This window comes from Rhinopithecus roxellana, chromosome 10, assembly GCF_007565055.1.
Source record: "Rhinopithecus roxellana isolate Shanxi Qingling chromosome 10, ASM756505v1, whole genome shotgun sequence".
In the NCBI taxonomy this organism is placed as follows: domain Eukaryota; kingdom Metazoa; phylum Chordata; class Mammalia; order Primates; family Cercopithecidae; genus Rhinopithecus; species Rhinopithecus roxellana.
Window position 1 is genome coordinate 18,461,476 of NC_044558.1, and position 20,018 is coordinate 18,481,493.

At 46.3% G+C, this 20,018-nt stretch overlaps 1 protein-coding gene across 2 annotated transcripts; it reads left to right on the forward strand.

Annotated features, from left to right (window-relative positions):
• Nucleotides 1-16,019: 16,019 nt before the first annotated feature.
• RIPPLY1 (ripply transcriptional repressor 1) lies at nucleotides 16,020-19,232 on the forward strand. Of its 2 annotated transcripts, XM_010373549.2 has the most exons (4): nucleotides 16,020-16,174; nucleotides 17,095-17,170; nucleotides 17,768-17,832; nucleotides 18,406-19,232. In XM_010373549.2, exons 1-4 carry the CDS (start codon nucleotides 16,020-16,022, stop codon nucleotides 18,563-18,565), a joined length of 456 nt encoding a protein of 151 aa, XP_010371851.1. In that variant the 3' UTR covers nucleotides 18,566-19,232. The 2 variants fall into 2 exon arrangements, with proteins under 2 accessions (XP_010371851.1, XP_010371852.1); XM_010373550.2 differs by lacking the exons at nucleotides 17,095-17,170; nucleotides 17,768-17,832 and having other exon boundaries at nucleotides 18,406-19,222.
• Nucleotides 19,233-20,018: the final 786 nt, after the last annotated feature.

Below are 20,018 nucleotides of genomic sequence, written 5' to 3' on the forward strand. Positions count from 1 at the left end.
TACGAATGATACATTGAACACTTGCTAGGTGCCAGGCACTGTCCTGAAGTGTTTCCTATCCATAGTCTTTCTGTGCTAGTACAGAGCAGAGCGAGGCCTGGGTACCAAACCTGGCCACCTCTAGAGCTTGCCTCATAATCATTATGCTTGACTCTCTTTTTCAAGTCATATCAAAGCAAACAGTCAGATTTGTTGCCTAGAGTGAACTCAGTGAAGCAAAACAGAAATCATCCTCCTTCCCAAGGCAGCCCATCCCTACCTTGCAGGTACATATGGAGCCCTGACCCCCTGGCAGTGCTCCTGAGCAAGGGTCTCTCTAGGTCACTCCCTCTTGGCAGGCTGGGACACGCTAAAAGGGCAGCCATGCCTGAGCTCAGGCCTGGGGAGTCTTTGGGCATGAAGGCAAGCAAGGCTGAAGGGGTGGGAGGGATACCAGGCTAATCCTCTAACCAACTATGTGACCTCAGGCAAGTCTCTCCATTTTCTTTCTCCAGGCTTCACCCAGCCAAATTCTCAAGGCTGAGTGAATGAATGTGAATGCATTTTGACAAGTAGAAAATGCTGATTAAACGCAGAATATTAGAATTTGTAGTAGAAGGGCACCTTATCAGTTCGTAGTGACTGTGCAGTTGAGGATAGGAAAAGGCAGAATCTTAGGGGCAGGTGCCAGGGCGGATGAGGAGACTGTGTTGGCAGGATGTGGTTTCCAGATTGGCAATCATTCAAGGAATGGGTTCTAACACTGTGTTTCCTTCAGGTCGGCATTGTCAGATCCTGGTGGAATCATGCCAAATATTATGACTCCTCAGTGTTGAGCCTGGGAGGTTCTTTAGTAATCCTTCTGCCAAGACCCCTGCTGAGATCCAAAGAGCTTAGATGGGTGCGGGAATGGAGAGGGGGCTGAAAGAACAGGAACGAATAGCAGTCTGAGAAAAGCAGCATTTAGTTCAGGAGGCAAGTGAGTGGGGAGAGAATAAAGGGAGGGAAATAAGGGTATGGAGAAGAGGTGGGTTGGGGAAGAGAAAAGGAGAAGAGAGAAAAAGGGTCTTTGAGGAAGAAAATCGAAGAGACCTCTGTAGAAAGCAAGGTCCTGAAGGAAAGGCAGGAAATGATGCTATGAAAAGAGGAGTCTAGAAGGAGAAATAAGAGATTCTAAGGAAGAGGGTGCAGGGATGGACTCTGGGAGAAGAAGTTAGGGTCTAGGGCAGAGAGAGGCTTAGAGATATTTCACCCTCACTATTCCACCAAAAGAAGTTCTTGTCACAGTTACCAATGACCACATGTCACCAAATCCAACGGCCACTTTTTAGTCCTTAATTTCCATGACCTCTATGCAACATTCAATGCCCTTGATAACCTTGTCTTTCTTGAAATGCTTTCTCCTCTTGGCCTCTGTGATAACAACACTCCTCTGGTTTTCCTCTTATCTTTCTGGGTACTTCTTCATTGGTACCTCTGCCTCTGCCAGACCCTTAAATATGGGCGCTTCTCAGGAGCCTGACCTAAGTCCTCGTTCCTCACTCTGCATTCCCACTCTGGGAAGTCTCATTTATCCTCTGTGGTTTCAATTATCCTCTATCATCTGACGACTTCCAAATCATCGTTTTCAGCCCAGACTTCTCTGGGCTTCAGACCTTTATATACTGGCATCTCCATTTGGATAGCTGAAAGTTGTCTCAAATGCAACATGTCCAGGGCCTTGCTCTGTTGCCTGGGCTGGAATGCAGTGGCATGATCACAGCTCACAGTAACCTTGAGCTCCTGGACTGAAGCGATCCTCCTGCCTCAGCCTTCCAAGTAGCTGAGACTACAAGCATGTGCCACCACGCCCAGCTAATTTTTATAATTTTTTTTTGTAGAGATGGGGTCTCACCGTATTGCACAGGTTAGTCTCAAACTCCTAGGCTCAAGCCATCCTCCTGCTTCAGCCCCACAAAGCGCTGGGATTACAGGTGTGAGTCACTATGCCCAGCCTCAAAATTGTATCCTTGATTTCCCTTTGAACTGAAACCAGTCCTCCCTCAGTCTTCTCCCTTTGAGAAAGCCAGTTGTTTAAGCCAGAAATCTCGGAGTTAGCCTTAATTCCACTGTTTTCTCTTTCTCTGACCCTCATTGTATCAGACCTGTAAGTCTTTCCCATTCTACCTCCAAAATTTAGCTCTTTCGTCCATCTGCTGGTTTCCACTTCCACTCCCCTTAGCATCATCTCTCAATGGGATGCTGCAATACCCTTCTGATTTTCCTACTTTTCCTTTTGACTTTCTACAGTCCATTCTCCACATAGTAGTATGATTTGGCCCCCACCTAGCTCTCCAAACTGGTTTCATACTACTCTCCTCACTCCCCACTCTCCCAACTGGCTTCCTTTCAGTTTCTCAAGCCTACAATGCTCTCCCTCCCCTCTAGGCCTTTACAAGTCCTGTTCCTTCTGCCTGGAACTCTTTGTGGACCCTGACCCTACTCCACCTTCAGCTGGTTTTGTTTGGAAAACTCCTTATCCTTTAGGGCTCAGCTTAAGCATTGCTTCCCTGATTCCTGGGGTCTGTTGGTTGGATGTTTCTCCTCTGTGCTCCCAAAGCATCTTGTTATCCCCTGGGCAATTGTCTCGGGTTGCATTTGTTGTTGTTGCTCCTGCATAGGACTGTGAATGCCTGAAGGGTTTGGCTTTCTTTTTTAAAATTTTCTTAATTTAACTTTTATTTTAGGTTCAGGGGTATATGTGCAGGTTTGTTATGTAGGTAAACATGTGTCATGGGGATTTGGGTTTGGCTTTCAATTGTTATTTTCATCACTATTCTAGTCTAATACATAGTAGGTGCACCATTGAATTGATGGGATCAGACTGAGAAGAGATTGTGGTAAGAAGGGAAGCAGTAGATGGGTCTGGGAAGAAAGGGGTCCAGGAGAAGAGGAAGGAGAGACAAAATGATTATGTAAGGAAAAGGTGGGTGAAAAAGATAAGTTCTGGGAGGGGAGGCAGGAGAAGGGCTCATGAGGACATGTCTGGGAGGAAAGAGAGAATAAAGGTTTGAGAGGCAATGGATAAACAGATCTAGGAGGAGAAATGTTGAGCAAGTGCTTCCTAAGCACTAATGCACAGACTTAAGAAGAAAGGAAGGGAGTGGTAGAGGATCACCAATAGGAGGAAACTAAGGCCAGTGTAGCAAATTTGTAAATTATTTAAAGCTTATTCAATTTAAAAGGCTACTTGTCATTCCGGACTTATTCTTTGAAAAGTTGGTATTAAGGTTTCTTTTGTAAAATAAGAGGTGGTAGTATTTTTCAATGCCCTTAATTACAAAATTAAAAAGTTTGACAACCATATGCTGATTCCCCCTCATTTAAAAAAATTTTGTAATTGCACTGGTCCACAAAAATCCCAAATTGAGGAGACCTCTGGGAAGAGCACATTCTGTCAATGGGTCTCAACATTTTGGTCTCAGGATCACTTTACACTCTTCTTTGGGAAATGACCTAAATGTCTTTCAACTAGTGAATGAATAAACTGGTACATCTGTGTAATAGAATACTACTCCACAATCAAAAGGAATGTACTATTGATACACACAGCTACATGGGTAAAACTCAAATGTGTTATGCTGAATGGAAGAAGCCAGACTCAAAAAGCTGCTTACTGTTATGTTCTATTTATATGACATTCTTGAAATGACACTACTGTAGGGATGGATAATAGATTAGTGGTTGCCAGGGGCTGGGGTGGTAGAAGGGGTTTACTACAATGGTGTGGCATAAGGAAATTATTTGGGGTGTTGAAGCTCTAAATTGTTGTTACATAACTCTATGCATTTGCCAAAATTCATGGAGCTGCACACCGAAAAGAGTGAATTTTATACATCCCTCCACATTTTGTCATTCAGAACCTTAATATCTATGCAAATTTAAAAATAAACAAATAAAAGATATTAGTTAACAAATTATTGAGGACTCCAAAGGGCTTTCATTTGCCTAACCTCCAAAGGGTTATATCTATTGACATTGAATATATTTGAAATTAAAACTTACATTTTAACTATTTATATATTACTTTAAAATAAAAATTATAAACCTATTACATTATAACATAAATAATATATATTTATGACAATTATAGTTTTCAAAACAAAAAAATGGCAAGAAAGTGGCATTATATTCAATTTTTGCAAATCTAATGTCTGGCTGAGCACAAGGCAGCTGGATTCTCGTATCTGCTCTTGCACTCCAGCTGTTGCAATATGTGGTTTTTGGTTGAAGTGTGTAAAGAAAATCCAGCCCCACAAAGATAGGGAGGTAGAGAAGGTGGGTATTTAATAGCCTTTATAGGCAGAATTCTAAGAATGACCCCCAAATGACCCTCACCTGCTTATACATTCCCTCTCTTTTGGGAGTATTTCTGATGAGATATCACTCCCATGTTTGTGTTAGTTATATGGCAAAGGGAAATTATCAAGGTTGTACTCACCTAATCACGGGAGTCCTTTGAAAGAGAGTTCATGGCCGGGTGCAGTGGCTCATGCCTGTAATCCTAGCACTTTGGGAGGCCGAGGTAGGCAAATCACCTGAGCTTAGGAGTTCGAGACTCCCCTGGGCAACATGGCAAAACCTACCTCTATCAAAAATGCAAAAATTAGCCAGGCGTGGTGGTGCATACCTGTAATCCCAGCTACTCGGGAGCCTGAGGCAGGAGAATCACTTGAGCCCAGGAGGTGGAGGTTGCAGTGCAGTGGGCCGAGATTGCACTGCTGCACTCCAACCTGGGCCACAGAGTGAGACCCTGTCTCAAAAAAAAAAAAAAAAAAAAAAAAAAAGGTGTTCTAGTGGCGGAAAAGGAAGTCGGAAGTCAGAGAGATGCAAACTTGACTATGCTGTTGATGGTTTCCAAATGAAGAGAGCTGCGTAAGAAGAAGTGTAGGTAGCCTCTAGGAGCCACGGGCAGCCTCTGGATGATAACTAGCAAGTCAAGGGGGCCTCAGACCCACATCCTGAAGGACCTGGATTCTGCTAACAACCTGAGTAAGCTTGGAAGGGGACTTTTCCCCAGAGCCTCCAGATAAGAGCCCAGCTCAGCTGACCACTTCACCTCAGCCTTGTGAGATCCTAAGCAGGGAACTCAGGTGAACACACCTGGATTTCTAACCTATATAACTGCGAGATGATAAATGGGTGTCATACTAAGTTGTTAAGTTTGTGGTAATTTGTTATGGCAGCAATAGAGAACTAATAAATGGTGTGGGGATTCTTGATAACTACACCTAAACTTCACAAGTGGTTGTTTCTTAATGTTTCTTTGCAATGCTGAATCTGAAACTAAACTGTATCAGTGAACTTTTTGTACTCTGTTACATTAAAATCTACTGGTCCGCCAGGTGCCGTGGCTCACACCTGTAATCCCAGTACTTTGGGAGGCTGAGGTGGGTGGATTGCTTGAGGTAAGGGGTTCAAAACCAGCCTGGCCAATATGGCAAAACCCTGTCTGTACAAAAAATACAAAAATTAGCCAGGCATGGTGGTGTACACCTATAGTCCCAGCTACTTGGGAAGTTGAGGCACGGAAATTGCTTGAACCTGGGAGGCGGAGGTTGCAGTGAGCCAAGATTGTGCCATTGTGCTCCAGCCTGGGCAACAGAGTGAGATTCTGTCTCAAAAAAAAAAAAAAAAAAAGAAAAGAAAAGAAAGAAAGAAAAATCAATTACACTTTGAATGGATCTGTTATCCATGCTTGATTTTGTAACATCATGCATTAGTCATCTGGAAAATATCTGTCTACCCAGTTATGCAGATCTTCCCATTGTTGACTCGCTTTTTGATTGTACAATATTAAAAAATCACATTCATTAATATCCCTACTAATCTTATTAGAAAGCTCTTTAGGATATTGAGAAGCTCTCAAGTTCACAGTGGCTGCTACAGGTTTTCCAAAATTGTACTTTTTCCTTGAAAGCTTAACTTTTATCATTGACAACAAATAGTAACAGTTGTTTTCCTTGAGGTGACAGGATCATTTTGTCCATTTTTAACAAAATACTTGCCAAGCACCCAAGTTCGAATAGCCACAATTTATCTGTCAATCATTCAAGTAAAAAAATAACGTGCTCCCCAGCACTTTGGGAAGCTGAGGCAGGTGGAATGCTTGAGCCCGGGAGTTTGAGACCAGCCTGGGCAACATAGTGACACTGTGTCTCTACTAAAAAAATAAAACAATTAGCTGGGCATGGTGGCACAAGCCTGTAGTCCCAGCTACTTGGGAGGCTGAAGTGGGAAGATTGCTTGAGGCTGGGAGATCGAGGCTGCAGTGAGCCATGATGGCATCACTGCACTTCAGCCTGCATGACAGAGCCAGACCCCGTCTGAAAAAAAAAAAAAAAAAGAGTTCCATAAAAAATTCACTAGTTCAGCTTGCAAGTCAATTGTGCAAGTGCTTTTCCTCATGACAATTGCACTTCAGTATGCAAAAGTGCTTTATATATCCATATATACTTCCTATTTTGTCATACAGATGATTACAAAGACATACTCAAAAGTTTGATATGGAATAAAAATTAATAACTTTTGCTGTTTCATTGAGACATTCTTAAATGAACCTGACATTTCTTCTACCAGGAATACATTGGTGACAAAGAAGAACATGAATACAATGTAGTGTCACTGCCTTGATCCATGCTAAGTTGCCAGCACTTTCACCCACCATAGCTTTTTCATCCTCAGTGCAAATGTCAACACAGCAAAAAAAGGCAAATAACATCTTAGTACTATATGAAACGAGATCGTTTTTTGTTTGTTTGTTTGTTTTTAGAGACAGGGTCTCACTCTATCACCCAGGCTGGAGAGCAGTGGTGCAATCGTAGCTCACTACAGCCTTGAAGTTCTAGGCTCCAGTGATCCTCCCACCTCAGCCTCCTGAGTAGCTGGGATGACAGGTGTGCACCACCATGCCCAGCTAGTTTCTATTACTTTTTTTGTAGAGACAGGGTCTCATATGTTGCCCAGGCTGGTCTGGAACTCCTGGCCTCAAAAGATCCTACTGCGTTGGACTCCCAAATTGCTGGGATTACAGGTGTGAGCCACCATGCCTGGCCCCATGAAAGCAGTTTTGACTGAACCTCCTGAATCTTAGGGGCTCCCTGGATCTTTGGACCACATTTTTAGGGCTGCTGGTCTAGGCTGAGGCTGGAAGGGGAGGGAAGAGGCCTGGGAAAGAGTGGAGATGAAATTTTAATAATGCTTAGAAATGTCCTGTCAGTAGAGGAGACAGCTGGGCATGAAGAGGAGGAGAGGATTCCTAGGTTCCTTCCCAAAGGACCTCTGCTGTTGTTGTGCCCTTTCCTACTCCTGACCTGCCTTGTTCATGAGCTGTCCCAGCCAAGTCAATAGCAACCCTCTGTAACTACTCATATCCTCGGATCTTGAGTGCTCTGTCTTACAAGGCCCCAATACAAACAGAGAATCCCACCCTGGCCCATGCACCTGTCATAGCTGTCTGCCACCCTACCGTGGAGCCCCAAGGCTACTTGCTAGACTAAGTCTATTAGGCTTCTCAGACCAATTACCTGTGTCAACACCATTCCATTTGCATGAAATGAAAGCCTGCCATGTCCCCAGTCCTGGGCCAGGTGCTGATGGGAGGGAGGAGACGAGACTAAGCCACAGCACCTCAATACAAAGGCTTGCTTCCTGTCCAAAACAGTGACTGAAAAGAGGGCTGACACCCCTACATGGGGGAAAGCTCAAATGAGAGACCTGCAGAAGGAGGCAGATGTTAGCGTGGCTTGGAGGCTTCCTGCAGTCAGTGTGAATTCAAGGAGGACCTGGAAGGGAGGGCAGAATTTGTGTCATGGGGAAGAGAGGTGTTCTAGACTTGGAAGGGGTTAGGGGTGTGGAAATGGTCATGTGCAGGGGTACTGTAGTAACAAGCCTGCTGGAAGTAAGGGGGAGAACAGGGTGGAGTCAGAGGTGAGGCTTGAAGGAATAGGGAAAACGTGTAAATGCCTTTTATTCCCATCACTCATGAGCTGCCATTGCGGGTGTCTGAGCAGGATGGAAGCTATTTTCTGGGAAGCCAAATCTGGCCCAGTATGGAAAACACCTGAAAGTATGTGGGACAGAAAAGGAACACTAGCTTCCATACAGTATTTTATTTCATCCTCACTCCAGTCCTGGGAGATGGGTACTATTGTTTTCATCCCAAGGAAATTGAGGCTGAGAAATTGGTTCACTTACCCAACATTACCTGCATGGTAAAGGATCGAGGAAGGCTTCCAACCTAGGCCTGCTTCTAAACCCTGTGCTCTGAATAGCCACAATGTATGCAATGATGGAGGGGCAAAAGGAATAATCATAATAGTCACCATTTACTGAGTGCTAACTACATGTCAGGTTTTAAGCAAAATTCATGCACTATTTCTTTCGGTCTTCACTGCAACTCTGTGAAGTAGGAACCATTATTTTTTCCCCACACCCAAGTCTAGCTGTAGGGCCCAAGCTTTTTCCACTTTAAGTTTGACTGCAAAAGTACAGGCATTAGACAAGAAGGCCCTGAGTTAGAGTGGCAGACAAACCTCAAACCTCTCAATAGCTCCTTGAGCCTGGGTAAATTGCTTAATCTCTCCATGCCTCAGTTTTGTGCTCACCTTTATTTTTTTTTTTTTTTTTTTTTTTTTTTTTAGATGGAGTTTCACTCTATCCACTCAGGCTGGAGTATACTGGTGTGATCTCATTTTACTTCAACCTCCACCTCCCGGGGTTCAAGTGATTCTCCTGTTTCAGCCTCCCGAGTAGCCGGGATTACAGGTGCCCCAAGCCACCACGCTCAACTAATTTTTGTATTTTTAGTAGAGACAGGGTTTTGCCATGTTGGCCAGGAGGGTCTTGAACTCCTGACCTCAGGTGATCCGTCCATCTTGGGCAGATCACCCAAAGTGCTGGGATTACAGGCATGAGCCACTGCGCCCGGCCTCTGCTCACCTTTAAATGGCAGCAATAATAGTAACTACCTCATAAGATTTTTGTGAGGAGTCAATAATAAAACAATAAAGCACTTAGCACGATGCCTGGCACACAGTAAACAGTCAATAGATGTGAGCTATTTTTCTTGTCATTGTTTTTGTTAGTTTCTCAGAATCCACATCCCAGGAAAACAGCTGCCACTAGTTACTAGTATCTTTTGCTTACTTAGCCAGGATCATCAGGACACCAAGACTAAAAGGACAAGAGGAAAGACCACGCTACTGAGAATTCAGTATCGCTTCATCTTCCCAAGGTCTCAGGCCAGGCTGGGAAAAGGGTCTGTCTCAGAGAAGAGAGGATGAAGAGGCTGGCCCAAGGAGCCAGGGGAGGAGCTGGATGGAAGGACAGGACAGAGAAGGGATGGAGCCCAGCTGGGAGTGACGTTTCCAAACACCTCCCTCCTGCCCACCTTCTTCCTCAGAGCTTTGTTTTTCTAGGCTTCTGCAGTCCAAATGAGGAGCAAATGGGGAGCTGCGAGAGGTTCTGCCAAGAGAATCTGCACCACATGGGCCACAGCCCTGGCTCAAATGGTGGACCAAGCGGCGGAGGGTGTAGGAAGAGAGCTGACCCGGGAACAAACTGTTCTCCAGAGGGGACCCCCCGTCCCAGGAACCCAAGGGACTGCATATAAGAGTTGGCACATTTGGGACATTTGGACTGGAGGGCAGAGGCCCCAGGCACCATTTGCTATTTATGATTTGGAGGCAGGCCCAGGTTGGGGAGAGAAACTTCTCCTTTGCTCCTCTTTCAGAGCAGGCCCTGTGTTACTTCGGGCCTCCACCAGGCACCCTCACTGGATGTTTAGGCCTCCTGCCTTCAACCCCAGGAGCCCCAGCTTGCAAGGCAGAGGGCAGAGGGAAAGAGGAAGAGCTCCTTTCTGGAGAGGAGTTCAGAACCTGTTGCTGGAACTTTCAACCTAGCATTCAACGTTCTCCTCCCTCTGTTGCCCGCTGGCCTAGGCTCTCGCTTCCCAAGACAGCCCACTCTCCCCACTGTTCCCCAGTGGCAGGGTAGGGCTGGGCAGTGGTTAGGAGCACAGAGACTCCCCGAGTTCAAATCCCAATCTTGTCACTTTTAGTTCTGTGACCCTGGGTAAGTTCCCCGGTCTCATCTTTAAAATGCAGCTTTTAATAGTATCTTCCTCACTGGGTTGTTTTGTGAGACTTGAATTAATTCACGCAGAGTGCTTAGAACAATGCCTGGCATATAAATATTTAACAAATGTTCTCTACTCTTATTATCCACCTCTGTGTCACTTTTCTCTGCCAGAATTGCATTTCCACCTGCTCTCTGCCTCCTTAAACCCAGTCCAGCTCAATCTCCCCCTCCTCCATGAAATCTTTGGGCAGTATCCAGTCTCCTGACCTCTGTTACACCCAGCAATGAGACCAGAACCATTTTGAGAGCAAAGGACAATGACGTGAGCAGCGCTAACTAGATGAATCACAGAATAACATCTGTGCTATTCTCCTTAGTGCTATCAAACTTTTTGACTGTGACCCACAGTAAGAAATATATTTTACAGCATGGCCCAGTCCATGCATTTGGTATCAGTGTATTCATTTGATATACAATGCATTTGTATATAAACATTGCTATAGAATATGAAAAAAAATAGCCGTGGGTGTTGGGACGTACCTGTGGTCCCAGCTACTTGGGAAGCTGAGGTGGAAGGATCGTTTGAGCCCAGGAAGTCAAGGCTGCAGTGAGCTGTGATCATGCCACTGCATTCCAGCCTGGGTGACAGGGTGAGACCCTGTCTAAAAAAAAAAAGAAAGAAAAAAATACACTGTCCCAAGAATGATCCTGAGCATCCAGAGGCCCTAAACCCTGAAAAGTTTACAGGTGAATGGCGTGTTTGCGGGATGGAGATAGAGTCGAGGGAGGCTGCAGTGGATGGCGTGTGGAAGGCCTTCTGAGGCAGAAGACCAGAGAGCAGGCTGAGCTCAGATGTCAAAGGGCTTTAACTGCCACACGAAGGAGTTTAGACATTTTCTATAGGCACTGGAAGTTTTTAAGGAGAGGAAGACCATACTTGGCTATGTATTTTAGAAAGATCTCTGGGGCAGCTGTGAGAAGAATGGATTGGAAAGGCTAACTCACAGACAGGGAAAACTATGAGGAAGCTCTGTTGAGCATCCAGGTGAGAGAGGATGGATGAGGCCATAATTTAAGAAACAACTGGGAGAGTGGAGGAGTGCAGAACATGGAGGAGACAAAAGTCAGAAATGGTGAAGACTGAAATCAGCAGCCAAAGTTTTGAGCTTGAGTAACTGGGTCAATATGATGCTGGTTTCCAAGGTAGGTACAGAGGAGATTTGTCCCGGGAGAAAACAGTTCAGTTTTGGAATAAGTTTGAGATACCCATTGGGAAAATTTCAGTGGGAAACATAGCTCTCATTCTTTCATTCATTCAATAAACATTTATGAGACTGACATAGATAAACTAACATTTTGTTTTGCCAAAGTAGAAACATTAAAGAAATAAAGTAACTTCCATCATTGCCATCATTTCAAAGAACATTTTACTGCCAAAAAGTAGGAAGAGCATAATCTCAGAACGAAGGAGAGTCCTTTATAATTTTTTTTTTTTTTTTGAGAAGGAGTCTTGCTTTGTTGCCCAGGCTGGAGTGCAGTGGCACAATCTCGGCTCACTGCAACCTCCACCTCCTGGGTTCAAACAATTCTCCTGCCTCAGCCTCCTGAGTAGCTGGGATTACAGGTGTGTGCCACCATGCCTGGCTAACGTTTGTACTTTTAGTAGAGACGGGGTTTTGCCATGTTGGCCAGGCTGGTCTTGAACTCCTGACCTCAAGTGATCTGCCCGCCTCAGCCTCCCAAAGTGCTGGGATTACAGGCGTGAGCCACAGCGCCCGGCCTAATCCTTTATAATTGAAAAGATTTATTTATTGAAAAACTTTCCTAGTAAAGTTTTTTTCATTTTGCCGTGAAAACATCGCTGTATAATATCAGCCTGTTTTGTGGACTATAATTGGAGAACCACTGATTCAAGGAATGGGCAGAGGAAGAGAGGCCAGCAAAAGAGACCATGAGGAATGGTTCCAGAGGCAGGAGGAAAACCAAGAAAGCGTGATCATGCAGGCCAAAAGAGGGGACAGTTTCAGAAATGAGGACTTGGCCAACAGTGTCTTTTGCCACCCAGATTTCAAAGAAGTAATCAAATTTGGCAATTAGGAGGTCATTGGTGACAGAGCCCTTTCACTGAGATAATGTGGCTAGAGCCAAACTCCTTTTGGTTGAGGTGTGAGTGGGAAGCCAGGAAAAGCGGAAGTCTAGCATGTAGACTACTTTCAATAAATTTGAGACTGAGGGAAAGAAAATAGAGAGAGGAAAGGAGGGAGGGAGGGAGAGAAAGAGATCAAGAGAGAAAGAGCAAGTTAGAGGAGCAAGAGAACACACAGTGGAGGGGAAGTTCTTGTTTTTTGGGATAACAGAGACAAGCATTTTATAATCAGGAGAGAAAGAGCTGGTATAGAGAAGCTGAACTTTCCCAAATACAAGAAGCATAACAAACGGCTGGAGGAAGGGCCCAGGAAGGAGGTGGATGAGGCCAAGGCCCAGGCGAAGGGATTAGCCTTTAACCAGAGGGGCACCTTGTCCCCTGAGAAGAGAGGGCTGGAGGGGAAGGAAGTTGGAAAGGCAGGCCAAGTTTGAGGGGGGAGTAGGGCAGGGCACTGAGGTAATTCACGCTTGAAGGCCTCTGTTTTCTCAGGGAAGTAGAAGGAGAGGTTATTCTACGCAGAGAGGGGAGGGGCAGGAACAAGGTAAGGAGGTGAAGAAAGTTTGGAATGTGGCCAAAGCAAAATGTGGAGGCTGGAGCTGGGGCCTTGACAAGGGAACATGCTCAAGGATGACTGAGGGGCGCTGGGAGTCAGCTGAGATTGGTCAAGTCTGTCTTCCCTCTGCGGGTCTTGTCTCCCTCGCTAAGCTTGAAGCAGAGTCCACGGCACTTTCCTTTCCTGTCTGTCCCTTTGCTAGGCAATGCTAACCCCAGTACTCTCAGAAAGGTCTGGAAAAGCAATCACTGGCAAAACCCAGAAGCACTATAAGGCTGTTACGGAGAACAGAGGTAAGATCTTAATTGCTCTGGCAGGAAGGTCTCCATCTTGTTTGATCCAGACCTTTTCTGCTGCCTTGCTGACCAGTTTACTCCTGTTTTGTGTTAAGTGAAAAGGAGAACAGCCAACTTTTACCCAGCAACACTTGCAGGCCTTAAATCTTACAGGCCAGGGAAAAGCCAACAAGAGGAGCCAGCGGCTTCATGTCCCACAAGCTAAATGAGGCTGAGGCAATTCCTAGGAGGTAGCAAGACAGAGCCATTGTGTAGGGAGGACAAAGACCCATGGAAACAGGACTGAAGGCTCCCTGGGCTCCAGGAGAGCATGCTGGGAGCTGAGTGTAGGTGGAACCCTGAGGCCTGCTAGTCAGAGGAGTGAAGGGACTGGACAGCTCCTAATGTGAAGGGAGTGACTGAAGGAACACAAGTTGAAGATGGGAGGTGGCATGATGGGTGGCATGGTTGAGTCTGGTCAGGCATGAGCCCTGAGCTCAGGAGGAATATCTGCCTCTTAGCCCTCTCCCTCCTTCTGCTGATTCTCGGAGGCCACTTACAAGTGGAAAAGATCCTAGAGTGTGACAACAGGTATTGTGCTTCTTTCTCCTTTGCACGCCATCTCCTTCCAGCCCAGTCTTTTCAGCCTGACTCCTTCTCTGAGCCACAATCCTCCTTTCAGCCAATGATGCAGTCAGTACAAGCAAATGCTCAGCTCATGAAGGTAAATTTAGCAAGAACTCTTGGAGATTGATAGATGCTCCGGCTCCCCAGCAACCCTCTCTTTCCCCACAAGATTTCCCTCTTCAGGACCTGGGATCTAGCTTGCACTTAGAAAATTCGGGGACAGAGAGCTGTCTCCAGTCCAAGGCAGCACATTCCACTGAACTCATTTCATCTCATATAATAAACCTCTGTTTATTGAGGGCTGGGACTATGCCAGGTCCTTGGGTTAGGTGGTGACTGAGCCATTAGAAAGTTTTCCTTTGATTGAGCCAAAATGTGTCTCCCTGTAGCTTCTAGCCGTGGGCCTCGGCCCTGCCCTTTGAAGTCACCCAGAACAAGTGTAATCTCACTGCAGTCTAATCTTCAGATATTTGAAAATATCTGTCATTTCACTCAGCTTTCTCTCCTCCGCGGATAAACATTTCTTTCTTGGTTTATGTTTATTTTTAGTGCCTTTCCTTTTCATTACTCAAATAATATCAGTTCATTGTGGAACTTTTTAGAAAATTCAGAAAAACATAAAGTAAAAATCCACCCCACTGTTACTCCCAGAAATGACAACCCTAGCATTGTTTCTTCTCACCAGTCTTATTTTTTCTCTGCACGCTGTCCATTCTACATCTTTTTTCTTACCAAAATGGGATCATCCTTTAAGTAATATTTTAGACACTTATTTTGTTTTCACTCTTTCAATATGTTAACTTTTCCCTCATTCTTCTACCATGCCAATTTTAATATGAAATTGTGTAATTGCCCAATGATTTATCTAACCAGCTTTTAAAAGTGAGACATTTAGGTTGTTTTCAATTTTCCTTTGCTGAAAAGAACATAGTGAGACTAGAATTGGAAGTGGGGTGAAGATGGGGGGTAGGTGAACAGAGAAACGAGGAGCCCTTAAATTAGTCATGCTATCTTACCATCTGATTTTTTTCCATTGTGTTGAAAAATTACACTTCCCAGAACATGATCATGAGCACCTGCTTGGTATTCAGTTGCAAGCATTTGCCCTAATTAATGTAACTGGTTTCCTATTATTGGACATTGAGGTTGTTTCTAATTTTCGACCATTACAAACCGGACTGTGATGAACACCCAAGAAGCTAAATCTGTGCTGGGGCTAGACACTGAGGTCAGGAGGAATATTTTCGAGACCTCTGAAGCGGAAGGTCCCTGCCAGTAGTTGTAACTAGAAGCTTTCTGGCAAAGGCCCAGAAGGCTGGCTAAGGCCTAGGACTGTGCTCAAGTCTCTGGGCTTGCCCAGGTTCAGTACCCATTTATGTAACCCCCGTCAGAGAGTGTTCAGGCTGGCATGGTCCTATGGGACCACTGGGTCAGCACCCTCATCTTTCATGTGAGGGAACTGAGGCCTAGGGCTGGGGCTGGTCCTTCAGCGGCTCTGTAGTCCGGCAGAACTTTGCCTCTCCCCAGCACCCTGGCTCCTGAACTGGAAGCTGAGCTCTGAGGTTTGGAATCTCACCCAGAGGCCTGTGAAATCCTGCCTGCTCTCCTTCACTGGGCCACTTACTGCTGAGGCTGGAGGGGGCACTTTGGCAAATGAACTGATCAGTAAGGGGCTGAGGGGCATTGAAAGAAGAGTTAAGGTTTACTGTACAGGCAACTGGGCCTGCTGTGCCCAGAATGCCCCCTTTTTTCCCTAACCCAGATGATATGCTTAATGGCAGTCACCCTATATTCAGGTCCACCTGGCAAATCTATTTGAGGTTGAGCTGAAATAACAAGTGAGTCCCTCACTCTCCTTAAAGAAGTCAGCTGTCTCTTCTTGCCAGGAATTGGCTTTGTTAAAGGCCTGTCTATTCAGCCCTCTGTCCCTGACAGCTCTATGGTTTCAGAGTGCTAATGAGCTCCTCTCCTTCCCCTGTCAGGCCTTGCTACTGCCTGGAGAATTCACACAAATGGTGTGCGATTTGCCCCTTCTGTGTTTTCCTTTCTGACTTGGAGGCAAAGCAAATCCCTCACCTCCCACTGACACCATGTTTATTCAACTGGGAGAGATTTCACACCCAGGAGCCCAGCTCTCCCTCCTTGAGCCCCTTCCCTAAATCTTTGTCTCCCTCCCGAATCATCCCACCCCTGTCCTCCCTGAATAATTTATAAGACCAGGCAGGGCTTATAAAAGGGTGTCCCAGGAAAGGCCAAAAGAGTGCAGAAGTTTCTGGGAAGTAGGGGACCCCACAGTCCGCCTGGCTCTGGTCCCCTAAGAATGGACTCTGCTGCCTGTGTTGCTGCTGCCACCCCTGTTCCAGCCCTGGCCCTGGCCCTAGCTCCAGACCTAGCACAAGCCCCACTGGCACTCCCTGACCTGCTAAGCCCATCTCCCCTTCTCTCCTCTGGAAAAGAAGTAGATGGGAGTGAAAGGTAAGTTGAGCGTGGCCTTTGGCAAACTGAACTTAGGCTTGAGGGCTTCCTGAGAGAGGAAGGAAAATGAGATGTCCAGGGCACCCTGTTCTCTGTGAAGGGGAAAAGCAATGGCCTCATAGCCCTCCCTCCTCATCTCTAGCTGGAATATCTCATCTGGCTTTTCACCTCACTAATCCCGCTGGGTGGCAAGAGGGGACTTGGGGACAGTGGCTGTTGCCAAAGCTGAAGGTGAAGCAGCCAGGTCTTCATAGGCCAGGTGGCTGAGTCCCCTGAGGGGGATGGGGAACTGCTATGAAACCTGGGCTTAACACAATCTAGACTGCGGCGGTGCGGAGTGTGGGGAAAGAGGACCAAAGTCTAAAGAGGCCCTTGACTGGGACATTGTCTTTTTCCTGACCACGACATAAGATTTCCATTGGCTTTTTTCCTACCTCTGCAAGTACAGTGGGGAAGCAGTGGGCCCAGGAACATTTCTGGCCCTCTTCCTCAGCCCAGGAAGATGGTGGAGCTCTGAATTCTACTTCTTAGAGCAGGAAGTAGGAGGCAAGATATTTTCCATCTAACCCCTATTCATTACTCCAAACATTTAGCCTTCAACAAACATTTACTGAAACAGCTACTGTGTAGCAGATATTGTGCTAGGTGTTGAGGATTCAGATACGATTGAACATATCTTTGAGCTTAAGAAGCCCAAAGACAAGTAAATAGACAATTACAAAACAGGGTGATAAAAGCAATAATAACATTGCTGAAGCTGAGAGAAGGGGCATCTGTCCTGGAATGGGCTCAGGAGCCTTAGGAAAGGCTTCCTGGAGCAGATGGCACCTGAGCCAAGCTTTTGGGAGGCCTCTTGTTATCTCAGGGAGTCCACCTTTCAGTCTCTTCCTCTAATGATTAATCTCTTCTCTTTGTCCCAGAGGAACTTGTCTCTGGAGGCCCTGGCTGTCTTCCACAAATGACTCCCCAAGGCAGATGAGGAAGCTGGTGGATTTGGTGAGTTCAAGCCCTTGTGATGCATGACATGCAGCCACATGCATTAACACTGACCAGGTCACTTCCCAGAGAACCCCTGACCTCAGTCCAAGGGTGCAGATCTGAGATAGCATCCTCACAGTTTTGCCAACATTTGATTCCAGCGGAGAGCAGATCCAAGTTTTCTGTGGCAATTGGAAAGATGAGGAGACCAAGGCTCAGAGAGGACAAGGGATCTGGGCAGGCCCCACATCCAGTGTGGGGCAGTGCTGGTGCTTGAGGCCTGGTCTCCTGGCACCTTGCTCCAGTGCTCTCCCACCCACCCCATCTCCTTGAATCTTTGCTGCTCCAGTAGAACTCTGTCCCCTGGAGAGCCTCCAAACAGGTGCTGGAACAGAAAAGGGAAGCAAACAACCCACAGGACTCTGTCTGCTTGTTTTTTAACCAGAAACAAGAGAGACCCCTTGTTGAGGGGCAGGTATTGGGGGTTGCTGGGTCCCAGAGATGTCTAAGATCTCTTCAAGATCATTTTACCTGCAGCTTTCTGACCTCTGGTACAGATGAGGAAGTTATCTAGCCATGTACTTTGAACCACATGCTAGCTTTTGCTTTGGACAGGCTGCTGGCGGAGCAATAGCTGCTGAGGTCACCAAGGCTGAATCCAAGTTCCATCACCCTGTCAGGTAAGCTTCTGGCATCAAGCTCCAAACTTGACATAGATCCATTAGTTCTTTGAATCTTCACAAAGGTCTTGTGAAGCAGGAGAAGGGAGGGATTGCTATCTATGATCGCTGTTTCATAGAAGAGAAAGTTGGAGCCCAGAGAGGTTAAGGGACTTGGCCAAGGCTGTCTTCCCTGGAGGCATTGTTAATGATGCCCAAGAATGATCCCCCATGGATGGGTCAGTGAAATAATCCTCAGTGGAAGGAGATGGAGGCCACAGGGCTGGAGAATTCTTGGCTAGAAGCCTTCTGGGGTAGGTAGCAGATGGGGTCAGAGCCATAATTGATAGATGCTGGGGCTGGGCCCCCGCCCCCACCACTATAGGTCCATAAGGGGTTACCTTCCTGCATGGGGCCATTTTGTAATAATGCAGAAGGTTCTGTTACAAAACTTTCTTTCTTCCTTTCCCTCTGACCTCATTGTTGCAGCCAAGAGAAGGGGTTTAGGGGCCAGCTTCTTTCTTGGCCCTACTGGCCCCTCTGCACATATGAGACCTGTCTAAGTTAGGGGCCATGTTTCTTCTCTGTCCACAGGCTCTTCTGGCCTAAATCCCACTCCTTCGACTATCTGTACAGTGCTGGGGAGATTTTACTGCAGAACTTTCCTGTCCAGGCAACCATCAACCTATATGAGGACTCAGACAATGAAGAAGAAGAGGAAGATGAAGAAGAGGAGGATGAAGAAGAGAAGTAGGAGGCCGATGAAAAGGGGCCAGAAGGGTGTGTGAGGGTACCAGGGTCCATATCCTACAGCACCACAGCTCATCCCCCTTCCCCACCCCTAACCTATCCAAATGGTGGCAGCCAGAGTCTGATTGGGATTCAATTTGTCTGGCAAGTTTCCACAGACCTCAATTAGATAGAGCTTTCTGGACTGAAAATTGAGTCCTCTAACTGCCCAGCTCACCCTGGCTTACCTGACTGGCCTATAAGCCCAGGCCTCTGGCATCTCATTGTCTGGGCTGCTGTTGTGTTGACTATGGGAGGGTTCTAGGAGCTCTAGAAGAAGGAAGGCTTGCTGAAGCCTCCAGGAAGCAGAGCAGGGCAGGGCATGCCCTTGCGGAGGGAAGTAGTCACTCCTCAAGTCCTTTGACTCCCCAGCCTTCCCAGGTGGGCATGTAGTCTCGTCTCTCTGTGGAAAGCCTGACTTCTGGCTTCACCCCCAGGAATACCAACAGCAGATCCATGCAAGGTTGGGGTGCCTTTCTGATGAGTCTTACAGTAAGGGAAGGGGGCATGTAGAGAATCGGCTTCCTCTGGGGATGACCCCCATTTTGCCTGCTGTCCATTGAAGTCTGTGTGTTGGCATGAGATGAATCAGGAGAAAAATAAACTGGAGGGTGTTTTCCTTTTTCTTGGAACTGTGCTGATTTCTTAACTGAACTCTGCCCATGCTGTGAAGCCATGGGCAGAGGGGTCAGAGACCAGCTCAAGGCCAATTCATTGCTTTTCCTACCTGAGGTCAGTTGACAAGTTTTTCTTCATGGGGTTGTAGGGCTGGGGACTCAGCATGGGGCCAGGCCCCCTCCATCAACTTGTGAAATCAGACTTGATTAAACTTCAAGGACAGCTTGGAAAGGAAACAAAAAGGCCCCCAAAAGGCAGCTTGAAAGTTGGGAGTAGGGATGGAGGTGAGAGGGGAAAAGTGACAGGTGCAGCCTCATTTGAGCCTCAGAGATGGCTGTGTGCATGTGGGGAGGAGGGCTACTAGGTCCTAGCATTTTTTTCCCTCAATTCCCTTTGTATTTACTGCAGCTCAGACCCTCATGCTTACCCTTGCTCCAATTACTCTTCGACTATTTTTTTTTGGCCTCCAGCTGTCCCTTTGTGATTCATCTTCCACACTGACCACCAGATTAGACCATATCATGCCTTTGCCAACACTTTTGGGCTTATCTTGTTTTTTTTTTTTTTTTTTTTGTCACAGATCCCCTTGAGAACCTGTGGCTTCTCAGAAAAATATATGTGTTCACACCACACACACATACACACACACACTCACACACAGTGCTATATCTTCACAAATCAAGTACTTAACTTGATATTCTAGGCCTTTCAATTGTGTGGGTTTTGCCTGTCTCTTCAGACTCATCTCTCAACTCTTGAAGTTTACACTGCCTCTCCTTGAATGTGGCATGCTCTCTAAC

What these genes read in the sequence shown, in the direction of transcription:
- RIPPLY1 (XM_010373549.2), top strand. Translation starts at nt 16,020, where the DNA reads ATGGACTCTGCTGCCTGTGTTGCTGCTGCCACCCCTGTTCCAGCCCTG. An exon ending in GAAGTAGATGGGAGTGAAAG is followed by an intron (nt 16,175 to 17,094) that starts GTAAGTTGAGCG and finishes TCTTTGTCCCAG; the next exon opens with AGGAACTTGTCTCTGGAGGC. An exon ending in TGAGGAAGCTGGTGGATTTG is followed by an intron (nt 17,171 to 17,767) that starts GTGAGTTCAAGC and finishes TGCTTTGGACAG; the next exon opens with GCTGCTGGCGGAGCAATAGC.